Raw genomic sequence first — 20792 nt, 5'->3', positions numbered from 1 at the left:
TTTTTGGAATTCACACAATAAGGTTTGCTGACCCCTGGTATATTAAGACATGATGGAGACAGTCAAATACCTCAGAGGTATAAATAATGCTCAAGAAGCAAGCATTTCCAGTGAAAAAGAAGTGCTAGAACAAGAGGTAATGGTAAGGTGGTACATAAGAGCAAGTTAGACCAATGATTCATCAAGCTCAACTTCTCAAGAATTTATTTATTTATTTATTTATTTATTTAAAATTTTTATATACCGGCATTCATGTTACAAACACATCATGCCGGTTTACATATAACAGGGGTGTACAATGAACAATTGAGTAACCTATTGGTGTGGAAGGAAGCAGTTACAAATAACAAGGTAATAGAACTGGGAGAAGAGAAGAAAAGGAGCGTATAACATTAGATGAAGGTATTTACATTAGCAGAAACATATTTACATGAGTAAGTGGTAGATCTGGCTGAATAGAATTAATCGGTGTCCGGGAATGCTTTTTTAAACAGCCAGGTCTTAAGTCTCTTCCTGAAGGTTGGGAGGCTGGGCTCCTGTCTAAGGTCCGGAGGGATGGAGTTCCACAGAAGGGGGCCAGCTGTTGAGAAGGCCCGATCTCTCAAGGTAATGTGTCTGGTGGTTTTGGCTGGGGGCACTTGAAGAGATCCACTGAGTGCGTTTCTTGTTGGTCTGGAGGAGTTGTAAATTTGGAAAGGGACTTGTAAGTCTAGAGGGGTGTGTAGATGGATAGTTTTGTATATTATGGAAAGAGATTTGTAGAGGATTCTAAAGTGAACAGGCAACCAGTGGAGATCTTTTAGGATTGGAGATATATGGTCCCTCCTCCTGGAATTTGTCAGTAGTCTTGCCGCAGCGTTTTGTAACATCTGAAGGGGTTTAGTGTAGGAGGAGGGTAGGCCCAGAAGGATAGAGTTACAGTAATCGATCTTAGAAAAAATGATAGCTTGTAGAATGGTTCTGAAATCCTGAGTGTGGAAGAGTGGTCTGATTCTTTTCAGAACTTGGAGTTTATGGAAACAATCCTTGGTGGTTCTGTTGATGGAGGCTTTAAGGTTCATCCTGTTATCAATTAATACTCCTAGATCTCTCACCTGTGTAGTAGTTGGGATAGTTGGAGGATTTGAGATGGAATTGTTATCTGGGGAGATGAGTAGCATTTCTGTTTTAGAGGAGTTTAAAACTAGGTTTAGGTTAGACAGGAGACGTTTAATTTCGGAGAGACAATTTTCCCAGTGAACCAATGTTTTTGCGTAAGAATCTTTAATGGGTATCACGATCTGGATGTCGTCGGCGTAAAGGAAATGTTTGAGGTTAAGGTTGGAGAGGAGTTTGCAGATTGGTAACAGATAAATGTTAAAGAGTGTAGGTGATAGTGAGGAGCCCTGAGGGACTCCTATGGTTGCGTCCATTCGTGAGGATTCTTTGTTCTGTATCTTAACCTTGAAGCCTCTGTTGGAGAGAAAAGATTTAAACCATGAGAGTGCGGTGCCTGAGATACCTATAGAAGCCAGAATGGAAATAAGAATGGAATGGTTGACCGTATCAAAGGCAGCTGATAGGTCCAGTAGAATCAGAAGGAAGGATTGACCTTTGTCCAGGCCCATTAGTATGAAGTCAGACATGGAGATGAGGAGGGATTCGGTGCTCAATGATTTTCGAAATCCGTATTGTGATTGGAATAGGATTTTGTTTTCTTCAATGTAGTCGGAGAGTTGAGTATTGACAACTTTTTCTAGAATCTTGGCAATGAATGGGAGATTGGCGATAGGTCGGAAATTGTTGGGGTCTTTAGGATCCAAATTGGGTTTCTTAAGTAGAGGTTTGATGGAGGCCAGTTTGAGGTCGTCAGGATATAGACCTTGGGAGAGTGATCAATTTATGATGTCAGACAAAGTTTTAGCGATGGATTCAGGGATGGCCAGGAGCAGTTTGGTGGGGATAGAATCCAAAGGATGTGAGGAAGGTTTCATTCTTCTTATAAGAGTTTGTAACTCTAAGATAGAGATGGGTTCCAGTGTTTCCAGACCATTGTTGTTGAGGGATGACTGTTGAAGAGACTGGTGAAGAGCAGGGTCGGTGGGATTAGAAGGCAGTTGTGTTAGAAGGCTGTTGACTTTGTTGTAAAAATGAAGTGCAAGTTCTTCAGCTTTGGATTGTGCTAGGTTGTTGGGAATCTCCTGTGGGGTGATTTGGGTGAGATTGGAAACATAGGCGAAGAGGGCTTTTGCGTCGAAGATTAAGTGGTGAATTTTGGAAGCATAGTAGTCCCTTTTGGATTTGGAGGTAGCTGACTTGTATTGATGGAGGGTGGCTTTGTAGATGGATTGTGTATTGGTGCTGGGGGATTTGCGCCAGTCACTCTCTTTCTGTCTTAGATTTTGTTTTAGCTTTCTAAGTTCTTCCGTGAACCATGGTTGTCTATTTGAATGGCCAATCTAGCCCAACAACCTGTCTCCGACAGTGGCCCCAGAGTCATCAGATGAAAACCAGAGTTCATCTAAGTGCTTCCTGTATATTTATAAAAGTGTGAATCCACTTGGCCTCTACCTAATCTCTAATCTCATTTATGTTCTTGTTTTCCAGGAATGCATCCAGACCCCTCCAAAGTGGCCACTCCAGATCACTTGAAAGTATCTGGAAGATTCTAATAGATCCCTTCCCTGATGCTGACTCCCAGAAGTAAGAAGTGGAAATTCTGGGTAACAATTAATGGACCTGTTCTCCAGAAACTTGTCCAAACTTTGAATTAACATAATAAAAAAATACTTCTTCCTAGAAAGGATCATGGATGCCCGAACGGCATCCCAAGGTAGAGAGAGGAAGCAAAAATAGTAATGGAATTAAAGAACGCATGCAACAAGCCCAGGAGACTAGTGTGGGTAACGTCAGTGATCTGTTGGTTAAATGGGGATTGCAGTATGCAGCATGAAGGGAAAATGAGCATTCTGAATGGGTTTCTCTTACCAAATCCTGACACTTAAGAGTATCGTTTTGCTGTATTTTCAACATAATGAGATTTGAATGAAAGATGCTATGTAGCACTCTATGCTGTAGTGTATATTATACAGAATTAGTGATCTGTTGAGTGCTCTTGGCATCATTAAACATCTTTGGTTTCTTACATCTCTGACAGTCTTTAGTACTGAACTCTCTTGACTCATCTAGCATACTTCAGGATGATGCTCTCTCATCCCTCTCAATACCACATCTTGCAGGGATTAACTGTGTCCTTTTTTCCTTATGCATTTCACCCTTTAACACCACTTCTATGTCAACACCACCAGCATTTTTCATTAAGTAACTTGCTATGTTTACTCAGTTCTTTGTGTGTCTTTCAGCAGCCTCCTGATGAAAACAAACTACCCTACTTCCTCAAAATCAACCTTGTTAAACTTGAACTTCTTGTTATCCTGCCTCTCAATTCACATCCCCATTCCCTCCTTTCTTTATTCTTCTGATAGCCTATTCTCCCCAGTTGACTTTACATGAATTCTTGGGAATCTCTTTGATCTTGTATTTTCCTTATTTTGTTGCACTGAATTTGCTGTTTCTACCTCCAGAAAAATTCATAGCATTTCACCCACTCTAGTGTCAACTTAACAAAACTGTCAATTCATGCCTTAGTTATGTCAATTCAATCCAATGCATTTCTTATGTACTGCAAGTGTTAAGATCCTGCCTGTTATGCAGCCTCCCAACCACCAGAGGTTCCCATGGAGCTATATCTACTCTCGCTCCAGTCATAGTCAGCCTTGGATAGAGTCGCAAGACCTACGCCATGAACCTAGCAGGCAATGGCTCAACACTGACCGACGAGACATCGTAGGAGGATCAACTCCCTGATGAAAGGCCTCAGTGTAGACCTGAAACGTGGCTACGTCGGTGACCCGCTAAACCACCAGATAAGTCGGGGTGTTGTATGAGCTTAGTTTTAAGCCATAAGAGACTGCCGGTTAAGCCTATCTAGGTTGCGCTATCAGCGGCTTTTCAAGATTTATACCCTTTGTTGGGATTAGTCTACAAGGCTGCGAGGAGCGTTCTTTTGACAGCACTTTGAATATTTGGAGTGATTTTTTCACCATCTTTGACAACGTAACATGTTTTAGAGCAATAGAAAAAAATAATTTAAAAAAAAGCTTTTTTTGATTGTAGCACTGTTTGCACATGGACTGTATACATTGGTCGGAGGAGGGATGTTTATGATTACAATTGACATTCATATTACCCCTGGTGGGGATTTATGATTATGCAGATGAAACGTTCCTCTCCTTCCATAAAAAATTTTTTCTTGTTAATAGTTCAATTTTTTCACTCTCATCAAGAGGATTTAGGAGTTCAAATACAAGAAGTTATATATTCATGAGGGATTTGTTTTGAGGTTTCAATCAGTATTGTAAGGATCCTTCTTAAATAATTTTGGTGCCCTTTGAGATTTGGTTGATATCTCAGTATCAGCAACATAAACACTCTCTCCTACCAGGCACAATGGCCCTTCTTATGAAAAAAACAGTAATTTACCACCAATGCATGTTCTATTGAAAAAACCCAACAAATAATATTGATACAAAGGCCTACATGCTAGTAAAATACTTTACCTCAGTCACATACATAGAATTGACCTTCACCAAATACAGAAAGGCCATAAATTACAAATATGGAAACAGAAACTAGAATGGAACCCCCAAAAAGCCATTCTGCATTCTGTGCAAAACAGAAATATAGCACCTAACAGACTTCCGGGATCTGTAAAAATGTACACAAACTAATGTGCACAAAGTTACACCTTCATTATGGAACTCAAACAGTAGCAACCCTACCTATGAAAAGGCAACACCAATACACCTCCTATTAGGAAAATAGAACAAGCGAAGCTGCTATAGATCCCTACACAAAAACTACAAGCTCGCAGAACACCCTTAGCTGGGTCACACAGGCAGAACACAGACAGACCCTCACCAAATACAGAATAAAATGATCATAAAGCTAATGTTTTGTTTTTGCATTATTGCACTGCATACAGAGTTTGGCTTCTTGCTGTTTCCAGTTCAGTTTTTGCCTCCACATTTCTATTTATACATTCCTCGAGAAATATTTATTTATTTATTTGTAGTTTTTATATACTGATATTTGTTTAGTAACATCATATTGGTTCACAATCAACAATACTACGCAACGGTGCTAAAATAAACATAGCATTTAGCAGCCGTGCTTTACAAATAATATTTTAACTTTAGGGAATAAGGAAAAGAACAGAGAAGAAGATTAGAGCATACTAGAAAATAACTAATAGAACAAATTAGGTAATTAATTCAATTAAAATAGATAAATAATTTAATATGAAATAATTCTAAAACTAGAGTATAATAAATGTTTCAAAACAACTGATAAATGGAATAACATCCAATCATTAAAATTTTAAAAATTTTAAAAATTCTCCAAACACCAATAAAATATTTCTAACAGCAGACACATCACATAATACCCAATAATTAAAATGGCAGTCAATCAAGAAAGATAAACGTAAAAAGTCACCTTTACTTTCCCTCTCCAGTAACTCTCGTACTCCTTTCCCTTGTAGGCTAATAGTACATACCAGAAGCAGCAAGGGCTGCTGAAACTCTGTCCTCACGCTCTTCTTCCTTAGGGCCCATGACTAGTATATCTCACATACTCACACACACTTTCTCTCTATCACACACCAGTCACCTCCCTGACCAATCTCTTTCTCTCACACACACCAGTCACCTCCCTGACCAATCTCTCTTTCTCACACACACACACCAGTCACCTCCCAATCTTTTTCTCTCTCTCACACACACACACACACACACACACACACACCAGTGACCTCCCAATCTCTTTCTCACACACACACACACACACACACACCAGTCACCTCCCTGACCAATCTCTTTCTCTCACACACAGCAGTCACCTCCCTGACCAATCTCTCTTTCTCACACACACACACCAGTCACCTCCCAAACTCTTTCTCTCACACACACACACATACATACCATTCACCTCCCTGACCAATCTCTTTCTCTCACACACGTCGCCTCCTTGACCAATCTCTCTTTCTCACACACACCAGTCACATCCCTGACCAATATCTCTTTCTCACACAAACACATACCAGTCATCTCCCTGACCAATATCTTTCTTTCCCTCAAACACACACACCAGTCACCTCCCTGACCAATCTCTTTCTCTCACACACAGCAGTCACCTCCCTGACCAATCTCTCTTTCTCTCTCACACACACACACACACACACACACACACACACACACACACACACACCAGTCACCTCCCAATCTCTTTCTCTCACACACACACATACCAGTCACCTCCCTGACCAATCTCTTTCTCTCACACACAGCAGTCACCTCCCTGACCAATCTCTCTTTCTCACACACACACACACACACACACACACACACCAGTCACCTCCCAATCTCTTTCTCTCACACACACACACACACACCAGTCACCTCCCAATCTCTTTCTCTCACACACACACACATACCAGTCATTGGCGTAATTTTATACCTGCTAATTATCTTGCGCAACTGATATCAAATTCATCTATTGGCTGGGAGCTCCGGGTGAGTTGGGGAGGAGAGTTCAGAGTAAAGAACCTGGAGGGTCTCAATGAGCTGGAGGTCATTGGGTGAACTGGTGGAAGAATCAGAAAACTGGTGATTTCAATTACATGCACATTTTAAATTCTACCTACTTACGTGCAAAAATCAGGGTTTTATGTGAGCAAGTTGTATTTTTTTCTTGTGTAAAATATATACCTGTATGTTCATAAAATAGGCTGCAAAAATCATAAGCTTTAAATGCATTGAAATATGTGCTTCTAATGCACTGCAGGTATTCGCACGTAACCATACATAGGCACGTACGTTGGGGGGGGGGGGGTAGATAAATGTGTATTTTACAATCTGCGTGTAGCTGCTAGGTATAGGTTATATGTGCGTATATGGGGCCACGTGGGGCTGTTTGAAAAATACTTTCTATCAGGTGAATTTTAAAAGCCAGATGCGCACATCAATTAGGGGATACGCGAATATGTCGGGCCGGCGTGCGCCAAGTGGATTTTAAAAGCCGCCCACATATGCGTGCATCTCCTGCTGTGCGCACAAAAATTTAAAAAAATAGGGAAGGGACAGGGCCTGGGCGCAATCTGGGCAGGGCATGGGCGTGGGAGTTCCTGGATGTCTCACGGAAATTAGCGTGTAAACACTTGGCGCACAAGCGCGCACCTGGGTCCCCTGCCGCATAACTTTACTTCTGTTATGGATGGTGTGTAAGTCATAAAACAAAAAAAATAAACGGATTAGTGGGGTTTTAAGGGTTGGGGCTGAAAGGGGGAAAAAGAGCTATTAAACTAGGGGGGGGTAGGAAGTCTTATCCCTTAACTGGGCAAACTGAGAACGAACTGGGAAAACTGGTAATGGCATCGATGCACGTGTCTATTAAAATCCTATAACTTACATGGTAAAAGCGGCATTTGCACGCATAGGCACATGCCCCGCTTAAAATTGCACACACGTGCGCGTGGTCAGCCTACTTTAGAACATGCGCGCATATATGCATGTGTGCTAGAAAACAGCCGAGTCCCTGGGCACAGGTCAGCAAACACGCACACGTGTGCCCACGCGCCTGTTTGAAAGTTACTGTCCCTATATACATGTGGTAACCCACAGCAGTCTCTGCTCTTCACATAGTGATGACAAAATGCAAAATCATCTTACATTATTCCCAGCATAGACCTGCGGAGAGCTCCAAGTTACTTGGCTTCGCTTCCCCTTTGGAAGTGCAGTATCAGCCCATTTGTATTCCTTGGCAAACATCCTTTCTGGCAACATCTCTGCCCAGGATTGGCTAAAAAATAAAATGAAGTGCGAACCTGATTGAAATAATACATTTATTTAAACAAATTAATTGACTTTCAATCAGTCTGTACCCATAGTGAAATATCTAATCTAATTTTGACTTATTTCACATCTTTCTAGAAATGTATCAAAGGCATGTTACAACAAAATATAAATACATAAAACAAATCAAAATGCATCATAACACATCACAAAATCAATCATATCCATCAAAAATACTAAACCATACCCCACAAAACCCATTCTCCCAAGCTAGATGCCAGTTCCTCCTCCCTCCCAGTTTCTCCAGCAGTTCCTGCAGCTCTGCATTCTGGTAGCTTTCTTAACCTCTACTTACTGTTAACCCACGAAGACATCCAGTCAGAAGGGGCAGGATCACAACAAACAGCAGCAAATAGTAGTTCACTGAGAATTTTATTGGCTTTTATTTCTTGTACATCTAACCATAACAAGCGAATGTGCAATTTCCGTAGCCGGACCCTCTCTCTGGAACAACCTTCCAGCACAACTAAGATCCGAACCCTCAACACAGTTCTTCAAAAAACACCTAAAAACCTGGCTTTTCCGGCTAGCCTTCCCCCAATGATCATACCCCCAACCACTTTTCCTTTTTAGGCCTGCCCCTGTTACTCATTTTTCCGCCCCCTAGTCCCTGATCACGTTCACCACGTTTCATTTTTAAGTCTTTCTAATCCCATTAAGATGCGTTAGAAGAGTTTCATATCATTGATATTTATTTTTATATTTCTATCATTTCTTTATCTTGTTGCCTCGTTAGATATACGCAGGAACTTCTAGTTTCATTACGTTGCATTGTTAGAGATATGTTTCGCTGTAAGAAATAAGTAACCCCCCCCTGCTTATTTCCTTTTCGTTATCTGTAAACCGATGTGACATCATTGATCTAATGTCGGTATATAAAAATGTATAAATAAATAAATAAATTGTACATTATCTTGTTTACGATTGCATAAAATGAAAATCACCCTGTAAAAAACTTGCTCAGGGCTAGTTTTAGGAAGAAGATTTGGGAGGAGCGTGGGCTAGAGATATACATAAACAGTAGCACTCGACAAGGGTGTGTGTTGTTTGCAGCGTGCCTTCAGCATCCGAGACATGCACTAAAATCCTGCCTTTAAACTTTTACAGACCAATGCAATACCATGCGCTGCAGCCAGTGCACGGCTCAACACGCGATTGGACGCGGTTTTAGGCGCATGCCCATAACCACCGATGCAAAACGGGGGTTAGCACGCCCAAAACGTGTGTCCAATCGCGTGTGTAGCTAATAGTCCTCATCACATGTAAAGTACATGTAGATGAGGCTATTAGCTAATCCCCATGAGGCAAACAATTTCCTGCACAGACAATGTGCCCGTGCAACGCGGGAAATTTTACGCCAGCCCCTGGGCTGGCGTAAAGGTCTGCCACACTGAAGGGCGCATTGTTAAAACCCAAAATTCCTGCTTTCTGTGATTCCCTCCTACTAGTATGGTCACAATACTGAATAGGAGAGACCACAGAAAGCAGAATCATCTTTTAAAAAATGGTTTGCGAAAAAAAAATGTTCTGAGCGCCCAATATATACCCACAATATACACGGTCCGGGTCAAGTATATTGTGGTTGTATATTGTGCTGGTAGCGGGAGAAAACGGACGCTCACATTGAGTGCCTGTTTCCAAACCCACTGACAGCTACCTGGGTGCCCGATGCCAAGGAGGTGATAGGGACGCTAAGGGAAGCTAGCGCCTCCTTTTTACCACAGCACCTAATTTTTACATAACACTGGGCGCCTGGGAGAGGTGGATCGGTGCACATTAAGAGTGCAGGTGCTCAATCATGAGCGCTTGATTAACGCGTGCCAATGTTGCATCGACCTCTTTATGTATAAAATTAAAGAAAGTGAAGAGCACATAAAAGAATGTAATCAAGAGCCCAATAAAAGAAAGCAGAAATATGTATATTATTTTTCTTATACAGTCTTCTAGTTGGAGAGAAAGCAAGTAAGGAAATTAGAAGCATACAGAAAACAAAAAAATTAATAATCTTCTTAGAAAGTGCTGAAGCTACTGGTGTGTATAATACTGATTCTGAGTAACACAACTCCATCAGTCCTAATTCTTAAATTGGTGACTGCCCCCTCTAGACATCTATTATAAATTCCAAGAGAATTCCCTTGAGAGATTTTAGAATCGAGGAAAACCCTCAACTGAGTGGGCTCACAGAATATATATCTATTATTATTATGCTTAATCAAACACCTGTAAGGAAAACAAGGAAAGAATTTGTATGTCTAGTAGCACCATAGAAATGACAAATAGTACAATTCATTGGCAAGTGAGAGAAGTGTCAATTTGATATACTGCTTTTACATAAAATCAAAGCGGTTTGCAGGGCTAAATGCATATCTCATTACATATAATAGCATGAACCAAAATAACAGATAAAAGACAGATCAACCAGCATAAACCAAATAAATCAGATCACATAACAAAACCTGGGATGCCCAACTAATGATAACTAAAATCTCACAAGTGAACTGAAATCTAATGTGACTGAAACCAAAGAATTAAAAACCATGTTTTGATCCCTTCCCTGAATGTATTTAGATTTTTATATTCTGCTTTTTGCAGCACTTCAAAGCACATTACATTCAGGTACTGTAGATATTTTCCTATCCCCAGAAGGCTTATAATCTAAGTTTGTACCTAAAGTAATAGAGGGTATAGTGACTTGTGCAAGGTCACAAGGAACAACAGTGGGCCTTGCGCCCTAGTCTCCTGGTTCATAACCTACTGCTCTAATCACTAGGCTACTCCTCCATCTCATCTCAGCTCCAATGGTATTGCATTCTTTGATTTCAAGTTGTTTCTCCATAACAATCCCCTGAAGAAGCCATCTTGGATTTTGTGAAACAAGGACCTTGTCAGGACTCTATGCGAACAAATAAACTGACAGGTTGTAAAGATTGCAATTAGATGTTTATTTAGAGCATAAGAAATTGCACAGGGACTTAATGGGGAGAAATACAAACTGTTAAGTTGTAAAGATTGAAACTAGATGAATATCTTGAGTATAGAAAACTGCGCAATATTGAATTTAATCAGTGGTGTGTGGTTAGGGCCTTCTTTTTTTCCAGCTGCATGTCTATGCAACCAATAGAAGCCGTAGCCTATGGCTGCCTGCAGGCTGCACCTCTGAGGGAGCCAATATGAAGAAGGTTCGGGCAGAGCAGGTAGGGGACTTCATGGGTGGGACCACTCGCAGGGACTGGATGCAGGCAAGTGGCAGCTCAGGCACTGACGGAAACAACAGCACAGCAGGAGGTAGATTGCGGGACTTTGCTTTGGCTGGAAGGTCCCTCCTTCGACCCACGTGAAAACTAGGCTGGCAGGGAGTGTGGGACGGGACGTCTTCCAACTTGGAGCTAGCTTTTATGCCCATATGGATGCAAGGGCAGGCAGGAGGAGGATAATTAAATGCTGTGCGGCTCTTTCTTCTAGGATCTTAGAGATGGTGTTTGAGCTGAGCTGAGAAAAAGTTCAGTGAACTATGAGTGACAGTAAGAGAGGAGGGCAGGGGAGGCTGGAGAACAAGACGACAGGAGAATGGGAAGGGATGGGAAGCAAGACTATTGGGGATTAGGGGAAGAGGGGGCTGCAGAACAAGACTGCTGGGGGCTGGGGAGAGTCTAGGTGGAGAGAAGGGGCAAGGGAACAAGACTATTAGGGGATCTGAGTAGGCAAATGGGACTGAGAAGCATGACTGGGGAGTCTTGGAGGGGAGGGACTGCAGAACAAGACTGCTGGGGGCAGGGTGAGGAGAGGGGACTGGGAAGCATGACTGGAGGGGTCTTGGAGGGGAGGGGCTGTGGAACAAGAGAGCTGGGTACTGGGGGGCCTGGGGAGCATGACTGCTGGGGACTGTAGGGTCTGGGTGGGGAGAAGGAACTGAGGACTGGGGAGAATGACTGCTGGAGGCTGAAGGGATCTAGGTGGAGAGAGGTGGCTGGGGAGCAAGACTGCTGGGAACTGGGGATCTGGGTGGGAAGAAGGGGCTAGGGAGCAAGACTGCTGGGAGATGGGGACTAGGGGAGGGGCTGTGGAACAAGGCTGGAGAGCTAGTGGAGGAGAGGAGACTGGGAGGCATGACTGCTGAGGGATGGGGAGAACTGGGGAGCATGACTGTGGGGTTTTGGGGGAGAGGGGAGGGGCTGCAAAGCAAGACTGCTGGGAGCTGGGGGATTCTGGGTGGGGAGAGAGGACTGGGGAATATAACTGCTCGGAGGGTCAGTGGGGAGAGGGGGTTGGTGAACAAGACTGCTGGGAACTGGGGGGTCTGAGCGGGGAGAGAAGACTGGGGAGCATGACTGCTGGGGAATGGAGAGGGGACTGGGGAGCATGACTGGAGGGGACTTGGAGGGAAGGGGCTGTGGAACAAGACAGCTGGGGACTGTAGAGTCTGGGTGGGGAGAGGGGTCTGAGGACTGGGGAGACTGAGTAGGCAAATGGGATCTGAGTAGGCAAATGGGACTACAACTGCTGGGTCAGTGGGGAGAGGGGGCTGGGGAGCAAGAACTGCTGGGAACTGGGGGGTCTGGGTGGGGAGAGAGGACTGGGGAATATAACTGCTGGGAGGGTCAGTGGGGAGAGGGGGCTGGGGAGCAAGACTGCTGGGAACTAGGTGGTGAGAGCATCTCGGGAGCCGGGGAGGGGGATGCGCTGTGTGAGCATTTGTGTGTGTGTGAGAGAGACAGAAAGAGAGGCAGTGTGAGTGTGCGTGTGTGAGAGAGGATAAAGTTTGTGTAATCCTCTTCCTCCAGTCCATGACAATCTCAGAGTGACTGGGAATCAAAAAAATCCCATGTATGAAGAACAGGCGATTTTTTGATTCTTATAAGTTTCATTGTTGGATGTTGTTTGATGTGAAATATTATATTGTTTTTGAAAATGTATAAACTTTTTTATGAGGTTTATATTATTGAATGTTCTATTCATCAGCTGTCTTGAAATATTTATTCTTTTTATTAGCATAGTTTTACTATTATGATTGATGTTTTATATTTCTTGATTTTATTGTTAGTCGGTCTTCCAGTGTGACCAAGGGGAAGGACTCTGCTATTGAGCAGTTTCTGAATAGGGGTCTCTAGCAGCCTGCCTTGTTCTGTTTTCAGTAGGAGGTTTATTAGTTTTCTGGGGCCTGTTGTAATATTTGCAGTGCTGCTCTTTCCTGGGTATGGTGGTAACTGTTTTGAGTCCTGAGAGTTAATGTTGTTTTGATATGGCAGATGTGTTTTTTGGGATAAACTGTAGTCCTGGCAGGCTGTGATAACTTTCATTGCACTGTGTTTAAAAATAGTGTATGTGAGCTACTGAGACAATGTAGGACCTGTCTTGTGAATGCCTCTGATCTGACACCTGAAGAAAGGATCTCTGTAGTTTTAAAAACTTTTGTGCAATATTTTTAGACATGTATCTAAAAATAATGTACTAAAGCTTTTAGAACTACATCGCGTTCACGGCCCCTGGTGGGGGGAGAGAGTCAAGGTCATTGCTTAATGATGATTATGATTATAATCTAGAATATGTATTTGGTATGGTGCTAACCTTTAATGTGAATGCTGCCACACAGTATGTGATTGTTGATCAAGAATATGAAGGCTGATAATGTACACCATTGTGACCTCTTTTGGAACGACGGTAGATAAAATGCTTAAATAAATAAATAAATACATAAATAAATAAAAGTGACAGATAGTGGCCGGAGTCAGAGTCCTTGATTACCGGGTCCCAGAAGGAGCCCTGGTGCATTGCTGTAATGACCAGACTAGGCATGTCAGAGGAAAGCTCCTTGGGTAGTTACAAATAAAGGCTCCTGGCACCAGATCCCAGCCTTGATTCCAAATGAACTGGAAGGACAAAGGAGCAGGAGGAAACTGCCAGGTCAATTTAAAAAAAAAAAAAAAAAAAAAGGGGGGGGCCAACTCATGCTTGGTGAGCAGTTTAGGGTTTTCTTTTGGAAGAAAATCTAGCAAAGCAAAATTGGGATACTACTACTAGATGCACTTGAAGCTGCCTTCCATATTATAGCCTCACTTAAGCCCTTCCGACTTCTATCACATGCGATACACATCCGAAGCTCCTGTATTTCACCATAACCAGCTGCTCTTCACACTTCAAAGTGTAAGAAAGCTCTTGCCTTCTAGCATTAGTGGATTAAGGCCTTTAAGTCCATTCACTTTCTGGACTTTTTAATTCTAACAAATCTAATCCTCCTGTAGATAAACTCAGCATTTCCCATTGATATGCCCTGTCAGGATTTGTACCTGTAGGCAAGTGAAAACCCCGTGCTATTAGGGTGACAGAACATTGGCAATCTTAGATCATACTTTGTTGACAAGATTTACAAAGCTGCAATGTGGTGTGAAGTCCAAGCATTCACCAAACACTGTTATCTACACCAGGGGTGTTCAATTTCGGTCCTCAAGATCCACCAACCAATCTGGTTTTCAGGATAGCTAATGTGCAAAATTAACCGGAGTCTTAGTCTAACTCAATGCAAATATCCTGATGAATGTCCAATGTGAAAATCCTGAAAACAAGAACTGTTCGTGTACCTCAAGGACCAGAGCTGAGTATGCCTAGTCAAGCACTATCTTTTGCTAGTGCTCTAAGTGTAGCTTGATAATGCTAGCGCTCAGAGAGTTACATTCTCCCTTCTCTCTGCCACTTAGCAAAAAGGAACTGAGGCAGCTGATCCCAGTGTGCCACCTGATCAAAAACACTTCAGAGCTCAGGAGGAGCCTCTCTGAGGCAGTACACAAGTCATATGACTCATCAGTGTGACTCTACTGGGACCATATCTTTGGAGAATAATAATTACAAGACAGAGACCAGCCATTTCAGCAGGAAAAAGGAAGTATACGTGGAAAAGAAAATGGGGGCAGCCATGGGGACAATGAAGTGCCTCTCTCTTGCTCAGTCCCTTACTGTTGTTGCCGTTCTGCTTCAGCCCACAGCCCTTCTGGCAGAGCTATCATGTGCCTCTTGCCTATTAGCTGCAAGCAAGGATTTCTTAGTGAGGATCTGAGGAGGGGCGAGCATCCCAGTTTTTAGGATGGAAAGAGAGATGAAGGAATGGAATGGAGGGAACAGAGAATTAGGAAAGTCAACAGAAGGGTGAAAACAGAGAGGGGGAGATAGAGGCTTTGGGGCAGATTTTTAAAAAGTACGCCCGCTCATACTTTTGTTTGCACGACTGGTGCAAACAAGAGTACGCCGGTTTTTAATAGATACATGCGTAGCCAAGCCGCGCAGCCTGCTTCCGTTCCCCCCCCCCCCCCCCCCCCCCGGTACCTTCCCCAACCTAACCCACCCCCCGGCCCTATCTAACCCCCTCTACCTTTGTTTGAAAAGTTACGCCTGCCCGAGGCAGGCATAACTTGCGCGCACCGGTGGGCTGCACCCGACCCAGGGGCTGGTCCGGAGGCCTCGGCCATGCCCCGGAACGCCCCCGGGCCGGCACCATGCCCCCCCCGACACGCCCCACTAGCAAAGCCCCGGGACTTACGCGCGTCCCGGGGCTTGCGCGCGCCGCGGAGCCTATTCAACATAGGCTCGGCGCGCGCAGGGGGAGCTTGGGGCAGGTTTTCGGGGGGGTACTCGCGTATCCCTTTGAAAATCTGCCCCTTTGTGAGGGCAATGGAGAAGAGATATACTTGGTCTATAGCCAAAATGCTTCCGCAATGAATGTAGTCAAACTCTATTAAATCTGGAACACTGAGAATTTATTTTATTTTATTTATTTAAGATTTTTATATACCGGCATTCGTGATACAATCACATCATGCCGGTTTACATAAAACAAGAATGAAAATGATGCTTAAAATTATTGATTAGCTTTAGCTTTCAAAATATGCTATGGGTCAGAATATATGACCTTTGGCTTGGGAATTGCGGAGGATAAATGAGTTAAGAATAGAAAGGATCTCAAATTAAACCAGAAATGATTAATGTATATCTTTGACTGAATTTATGAATAAATCTATGACTGGGTTTGGACAGTTCAGAGTGGAAAGCCTTCCAGTTAGTGGTAACACATTTTCAGGGAAACAAGGCAGACAACTACAAGGAGTTGATGGAATACCTTCTCAAGGCATACAAAAGGGTTGGCTGCAACATGTCACTAAAGATATTTTATTTGCACTCTCATCTAGATTTTTTTCCACCAAACTGTGGAGCAATGAGTGATGAGCATGGTGAGCGATTCCACCAAGACATTGCAGCAATGGAAAAATGGTATCAGGGCAAATGGAGCCCTTAATATGCTTGAAGACTATTGTTGGACAGTGACAAGAGATGTTCCATTTAATGAATACAAGAGACAAGTCAAGAAAAGCCGAGTAGATACTGAATATGGACTGAACTATATACATAAACTCACATAATAGTTTTATGGCCTTTTGTTTCATAGTAAATTTTTATTTCTATAATCCTTTTCCTGATTTAATTTTTAAAGTGTTACAAAATATTATGCAACCATAAATATACGAAAAGACCTAAGTTTACAATATATGATTAAAACTCTACTATCTACACTCTAAGCAATAGAAACAGACATAAAATGTAAAACCTTAAATATCATGGAAACAGTAGCCAATCAGCTGGTTTAATTGTCATATTTGAATTCAGCACATCAACATTAATAATAATAGTTGCGATTACGCTTGTGGAAGGGCCCCGCGAGCGGCCTCACTCACCTGCTGCCTCCACCTGTGCTGCCAATGCTGCCTCAGCCTTGCCTCCGTGCCCTGCGGTGGGTGAGTCGCTGCCAATGCTGCCTGTTTCCTGTGTGGCCTCTCGCCCTCCTGAAGCCACTCTTGCTTCTTGTGTGGCCTGAAATGCTGCCGATATTCACTGTCGCTGCGCGCTGCCTCCCTAGGCGTGCGCTTGCACCTCTGCTTAGAATTTAAAGGAACTGTGGCTGGAAAGGCCTGCGGCCCCCTCCTGATGACATCCTTCCTGTAGCCTATAAAAGGGCTCTTCAGCCAGTTCTTCGTTGCCTTTGCAAAGGTCTGCTCGCACTTTCAAAGTCCTCCTGGTTTCCTGTGTCATGTTCCTGGTCTCCTGCTCTCTGTGGTCTCTTCATCTTGTTCCTGAACCCAAGTCTTTCTCTTGTTCCTGAATCCAAGTCTTTCTCTTGTTCCTGGTTCCAAGCCTTCAGAGTCTTCGTTGCTGGTTCAAGTCTTCAGAAGTCCTTCCTTGGTTTTAAAGTCTGAGTCCAAGTTCCTGAGTCCGATTTCCTGAGTCTGAGTCCGAGTTCCTGAATCTGAGTCCGAGTTCCTAAGTCCGAGTTCCTGAGTCTGAATTTCTGAGTCTGAGTTCCGAGTTCCTGGGTCTACGTTCCTGAGTCTGAGTCCGAGTTCCTGAATCTGAGTCCGAGTTCTTGAGTCTGAATTTCTGAGTCTGAGTTCCGAGTTCCTGGGTCTACGTTCCTGAGTCTGAGTCCAAGTTCCTGAATCTGAATCCAAGTTCCTGAGTCTGAGTTCCTGAGTCTTGTCCCTGGTTTTCGGAGTTCTTGTTCCAAGTCTTTTGAGTCCAGTGCTTGCGCTGCTATTGGCATGGTCCGCAGACAGCCCCATGGTTGTGAAGGGTGCACAGCAGCACCAAACTCTCTCAGAGGCTTCGTCTTATTCCAAATCCTGAGCCTTTGTCATGTCCACGTCTTCAGCGTCTTGTGCACGTCTCCAGAGTCATCTTCAAGTCCTCTGCCTCTGTCTGTCCTCATAATTAAACCGGTTCCAAGCGGCAGTCCATAAGGTCTTTCAGAGTGGTTGGAAGGCTACCCCAGAGACCAGCATTGCGTTGCTGGGTCTCAGTTCCTGGTGCATGTTGGACATCCAAGTATTCCTGTTTCCAAGCCAAGAGTGTTCCTGTTTCAGCCAGCCCATGCCTGGATAGGTTTGCCCGCCAGTGGCGTAGACCATGGTCATCTCGGGGGTTGTGCAGGTCACATCACAGCACAGGGGCTCACACTCCGAGTGCTCCTCTGTGCTCGCAACAGATTGCAAAGGCCATGAGCTCAGTGAACGTGTCCTCACGTTGGACCTTCCATGCTTTGACTTTTGTTCCTGAGGGGTTTTTTTCCCCTACATCCCACAGGAGGCACCTGCATCCAGATTTTTGTTAAAGTTCTTCAGCCTTGGTTCTAGCCCTCAGTGTGTTCAAGTCATGTCTTTGTTCAAGTACTGCAGCCATGTCTTTGTCCAGTTTGTCCTGTATGGTTCCTTGCTTCAGTTCCTGAAAGCAAGTATCTCTGGATCCTGTATTTGGACCCTCGAGTCCCCTGTTGGTAAGGGATTACCTATGTCCCCTCCGAAGCCGAAGGGAAGATGTTGGAATGAGGGGCTCTGAGGAGGGGTGTACTATTACGATTCTGCTTGCGGGAGGGATGGATATGAAAAGTAAAAGAGAAAGTGAAGGTAGATAACAGTAGGGAGAGGAATAATGGAGAGATGAAAGATAAAGAGGATGAGATGGTGGAAAAGGGGGAAATGGAGGACAAAAGGCTAAGTGACAGAGAGATGAATCATGGGTAGAGAAGGGGAGATGGAGGAATAAGAGATGAAGATAAAAGTAATGAGACAGAGGAAGAGAAGTGAGAAAGAGAAGGCAATGGAGGTAAATAAACAGAGAGAGAATGCTAAATTAGAGGAAAAAGAGAAAACAATAGAAAAGAAATGGATAAAAGAGAACCCAAAAAAGGAGTCAGAACACAGACACGGTGAAAATAAAGGAGAGAATAAGAACAATACAATGAGAAATATATAGTTAAAGAAGAGTAGAAGCAAAAATCCTAGACCTTTTTAGTCTTTGGCTGCCATCATTTACTACGTTATGTTTTATTACTTTATGTTATTTTCAATAAAGACTGAATTACTTTACAAACATCAAACATACAGTGTATATTTTTTTAAATAGGTAGGAAAAATATGCACGTTCCAATGAATTGAAATATTTGCTTTCAATGCACTGCATATATTTGCGCATAAGCCTACATAATGCATACATTTTATGAAAGGCATGGGTTAAGAAATGCTATCAAGGTAATTTCAAAAGGAATGCACGTGCGCCCATAAACATGTGGCGCACAAGTGGAGATATGCTGCAATTTTAAATTGTGCTTGCAAATAAGTACGTGCATATCATTTAAAGTATTCCTCCCACACATACTGCCTGATTTACTAAGGCTTTTCTCCCATTCTGTGTCTATGGAAAAATACCTTGATGAATCAGGCCCATAGTTTGGCTAGGGCTTTAGCGGCTTTTAAGCGTGGATCCAGATGGATTTTAAAGCATGTTTGCGCAAGGGAAAAATGTTTTTTTCAAGTAGCCCACCAGTTTGCCCAGTTCATATCAAGGTTTTCAAGACCCCTCTGGTTCTTCATCATGCAAGCCCCCCACTTGATTCCGAACCCTCACGCTGTACTAAACTCTCTAAAACGCAAAATCTCCAGACATGCTCCTCACCAGGACCAGAAGTAAAGTTACGTGGATAACAAGCCAATGTGTGCCATGGTCATCTTTTTTAAATTGTGGACTTACGCACGTGAGTCTTGGCCCTGCCTCAGAACATCCATACCCAGCTCCATTTCTGCCCCCTTCTTCTTGATGCATGAATGGGTATGTATGCTTGTACTTTGCGGCTTCTTAAAATGCGCATTGCTCGTGCGAGGCCCACATGTGTGCATGTGGCCATTTTTGCGCAAGCAATGCTTTTAAAATTGACCTGGACGCATATATGCTGCCACTCGCAATTGTTTGAAAGTTATCCTTGTCTGACACATTTATTCAGGGGTGTGTGAATCAGCTGCTCCTCCCCTCCAGATCTCCCTTCCAAACTCCCTCTCCCTCTGCCCCAGCCCCCCCCCTCAAAAAAAAAATCCTGATTCCTGAGGTCAGTCATGTAAATATTAGCACACTGCTTCGCAACAGGCTGTTCAAAGTACAGTGTCCCACATTACTAAACCTCTTCCTACAACTCACTGTCAATACCATTCAGAACAGCCAAGTGTAAGACATAACGGCTTTTCCAATCCAAGCTTAATGGAGAAAGAAAAAACAAACAATCTTTTCTACAATTTATAGGTTAAAACCCATCACAGATTCCAAAACAAGAAGGTATGCAACAAATGCTTGCTGACTCTTGTCCAAGGTATAGATATCGCACAGACACAGGACATGCTGATCCAATCCTAGTTTTAGCACACTGCATGCAATGCAAAACGGTCAAAGCAGGACTCGCTCATCCTCTCCTTTATGACCTGGAATTATCTGATCACCTTATTCTAGTTCCTCAAAGGATGTATGACGTCAAATAGTTCAGTTAGTGATACTGTAATCACTTTCTTTTACATTAAAATTGTGTGGCAGACTTTTATGTTACTATGTGTTAAATTATGTATGTTCTTTTGTAAATCGCTTAGTGATCTTGATCATAGGCAATTCATACATTTTAATAGAGATAAAATAATTGAACTGCATTTGAAAAATGATAGGAAAGTGGATGAACTTTACCTAGCCAGTGCCCCTTCTGTCCTCTCTATCGCTTACCCTTTCCGTCCCTCTAGAATGAGAAGAATCAGCAGAGCATGGACTTTGGACTTTACTAAACCAGAACCAATCACCATCAAGTTACACAAAGTTCACGACCTTTCCTAGCCTGAAAAGCAGGACTTTATTAGCATTGCTCAAAAGATGTACTAAAGATCCCGCGGCTACCCAGAATAGCATGCGCGCAGATCAAGCACAACAGCTTGGTTGGACGAATAGGAGTAGAATCCCAGGGTTGCTCCACATTTTACATTGCGGCTGCATAGACGCTAA

General features: G+C 43.2%; 1 protein-coding gene across 1 annotated transcript in view; it reads right to left on the bottom strand.

The window, feature by feature from the left end:
- The window catches only part of ATP7B (ATPase copper transporting beta), a 225428-nt gene extending 204894 nt beyond the window's left edge, over positions 1-20534 (bottom strand). Inside the window, exons 1-2 of the mRNA XM_029602798.1 lie at positions 20484-20534; positions 7767-7896 (exon numbers count right to left, since the gene is read on the bottom strand). Coding sequence (XP_029458658.1) covers positions 7767-7880 — 114 coding nt within the window. The 5' untranslated portion in view covers positions 7881-7896; positions 20484-20534. The remainder of the gene's footprint in view (positions 1-7766; positions 7897-20483) is intronic.
- Positions 20535-20792: the final 258 nt, after the last annotated feature.

The sequence above is a fragment of the Rhinatrema bivittatum genome, chromosome 5 (genome assembly GCF_901001135.1).
Source record: "Rhinatrema bivittatum chromosome 5, aRhiBiv1.1, whole genome shotgun sequence".
Classification (NCBI taxonomy): domain Eukaryota; kingdom Metazoa; phylum Chordata; class Amphibia; order Gymnophiona; family Rhinatrematidae; genus Rhinatrema; species Rhinatrema bivittatum.
The sequence above is the reverse complement of the archived record's forward strand: the minus strand, read 5'-3'. Positions and strand labels throughout refer to the sequence as shown.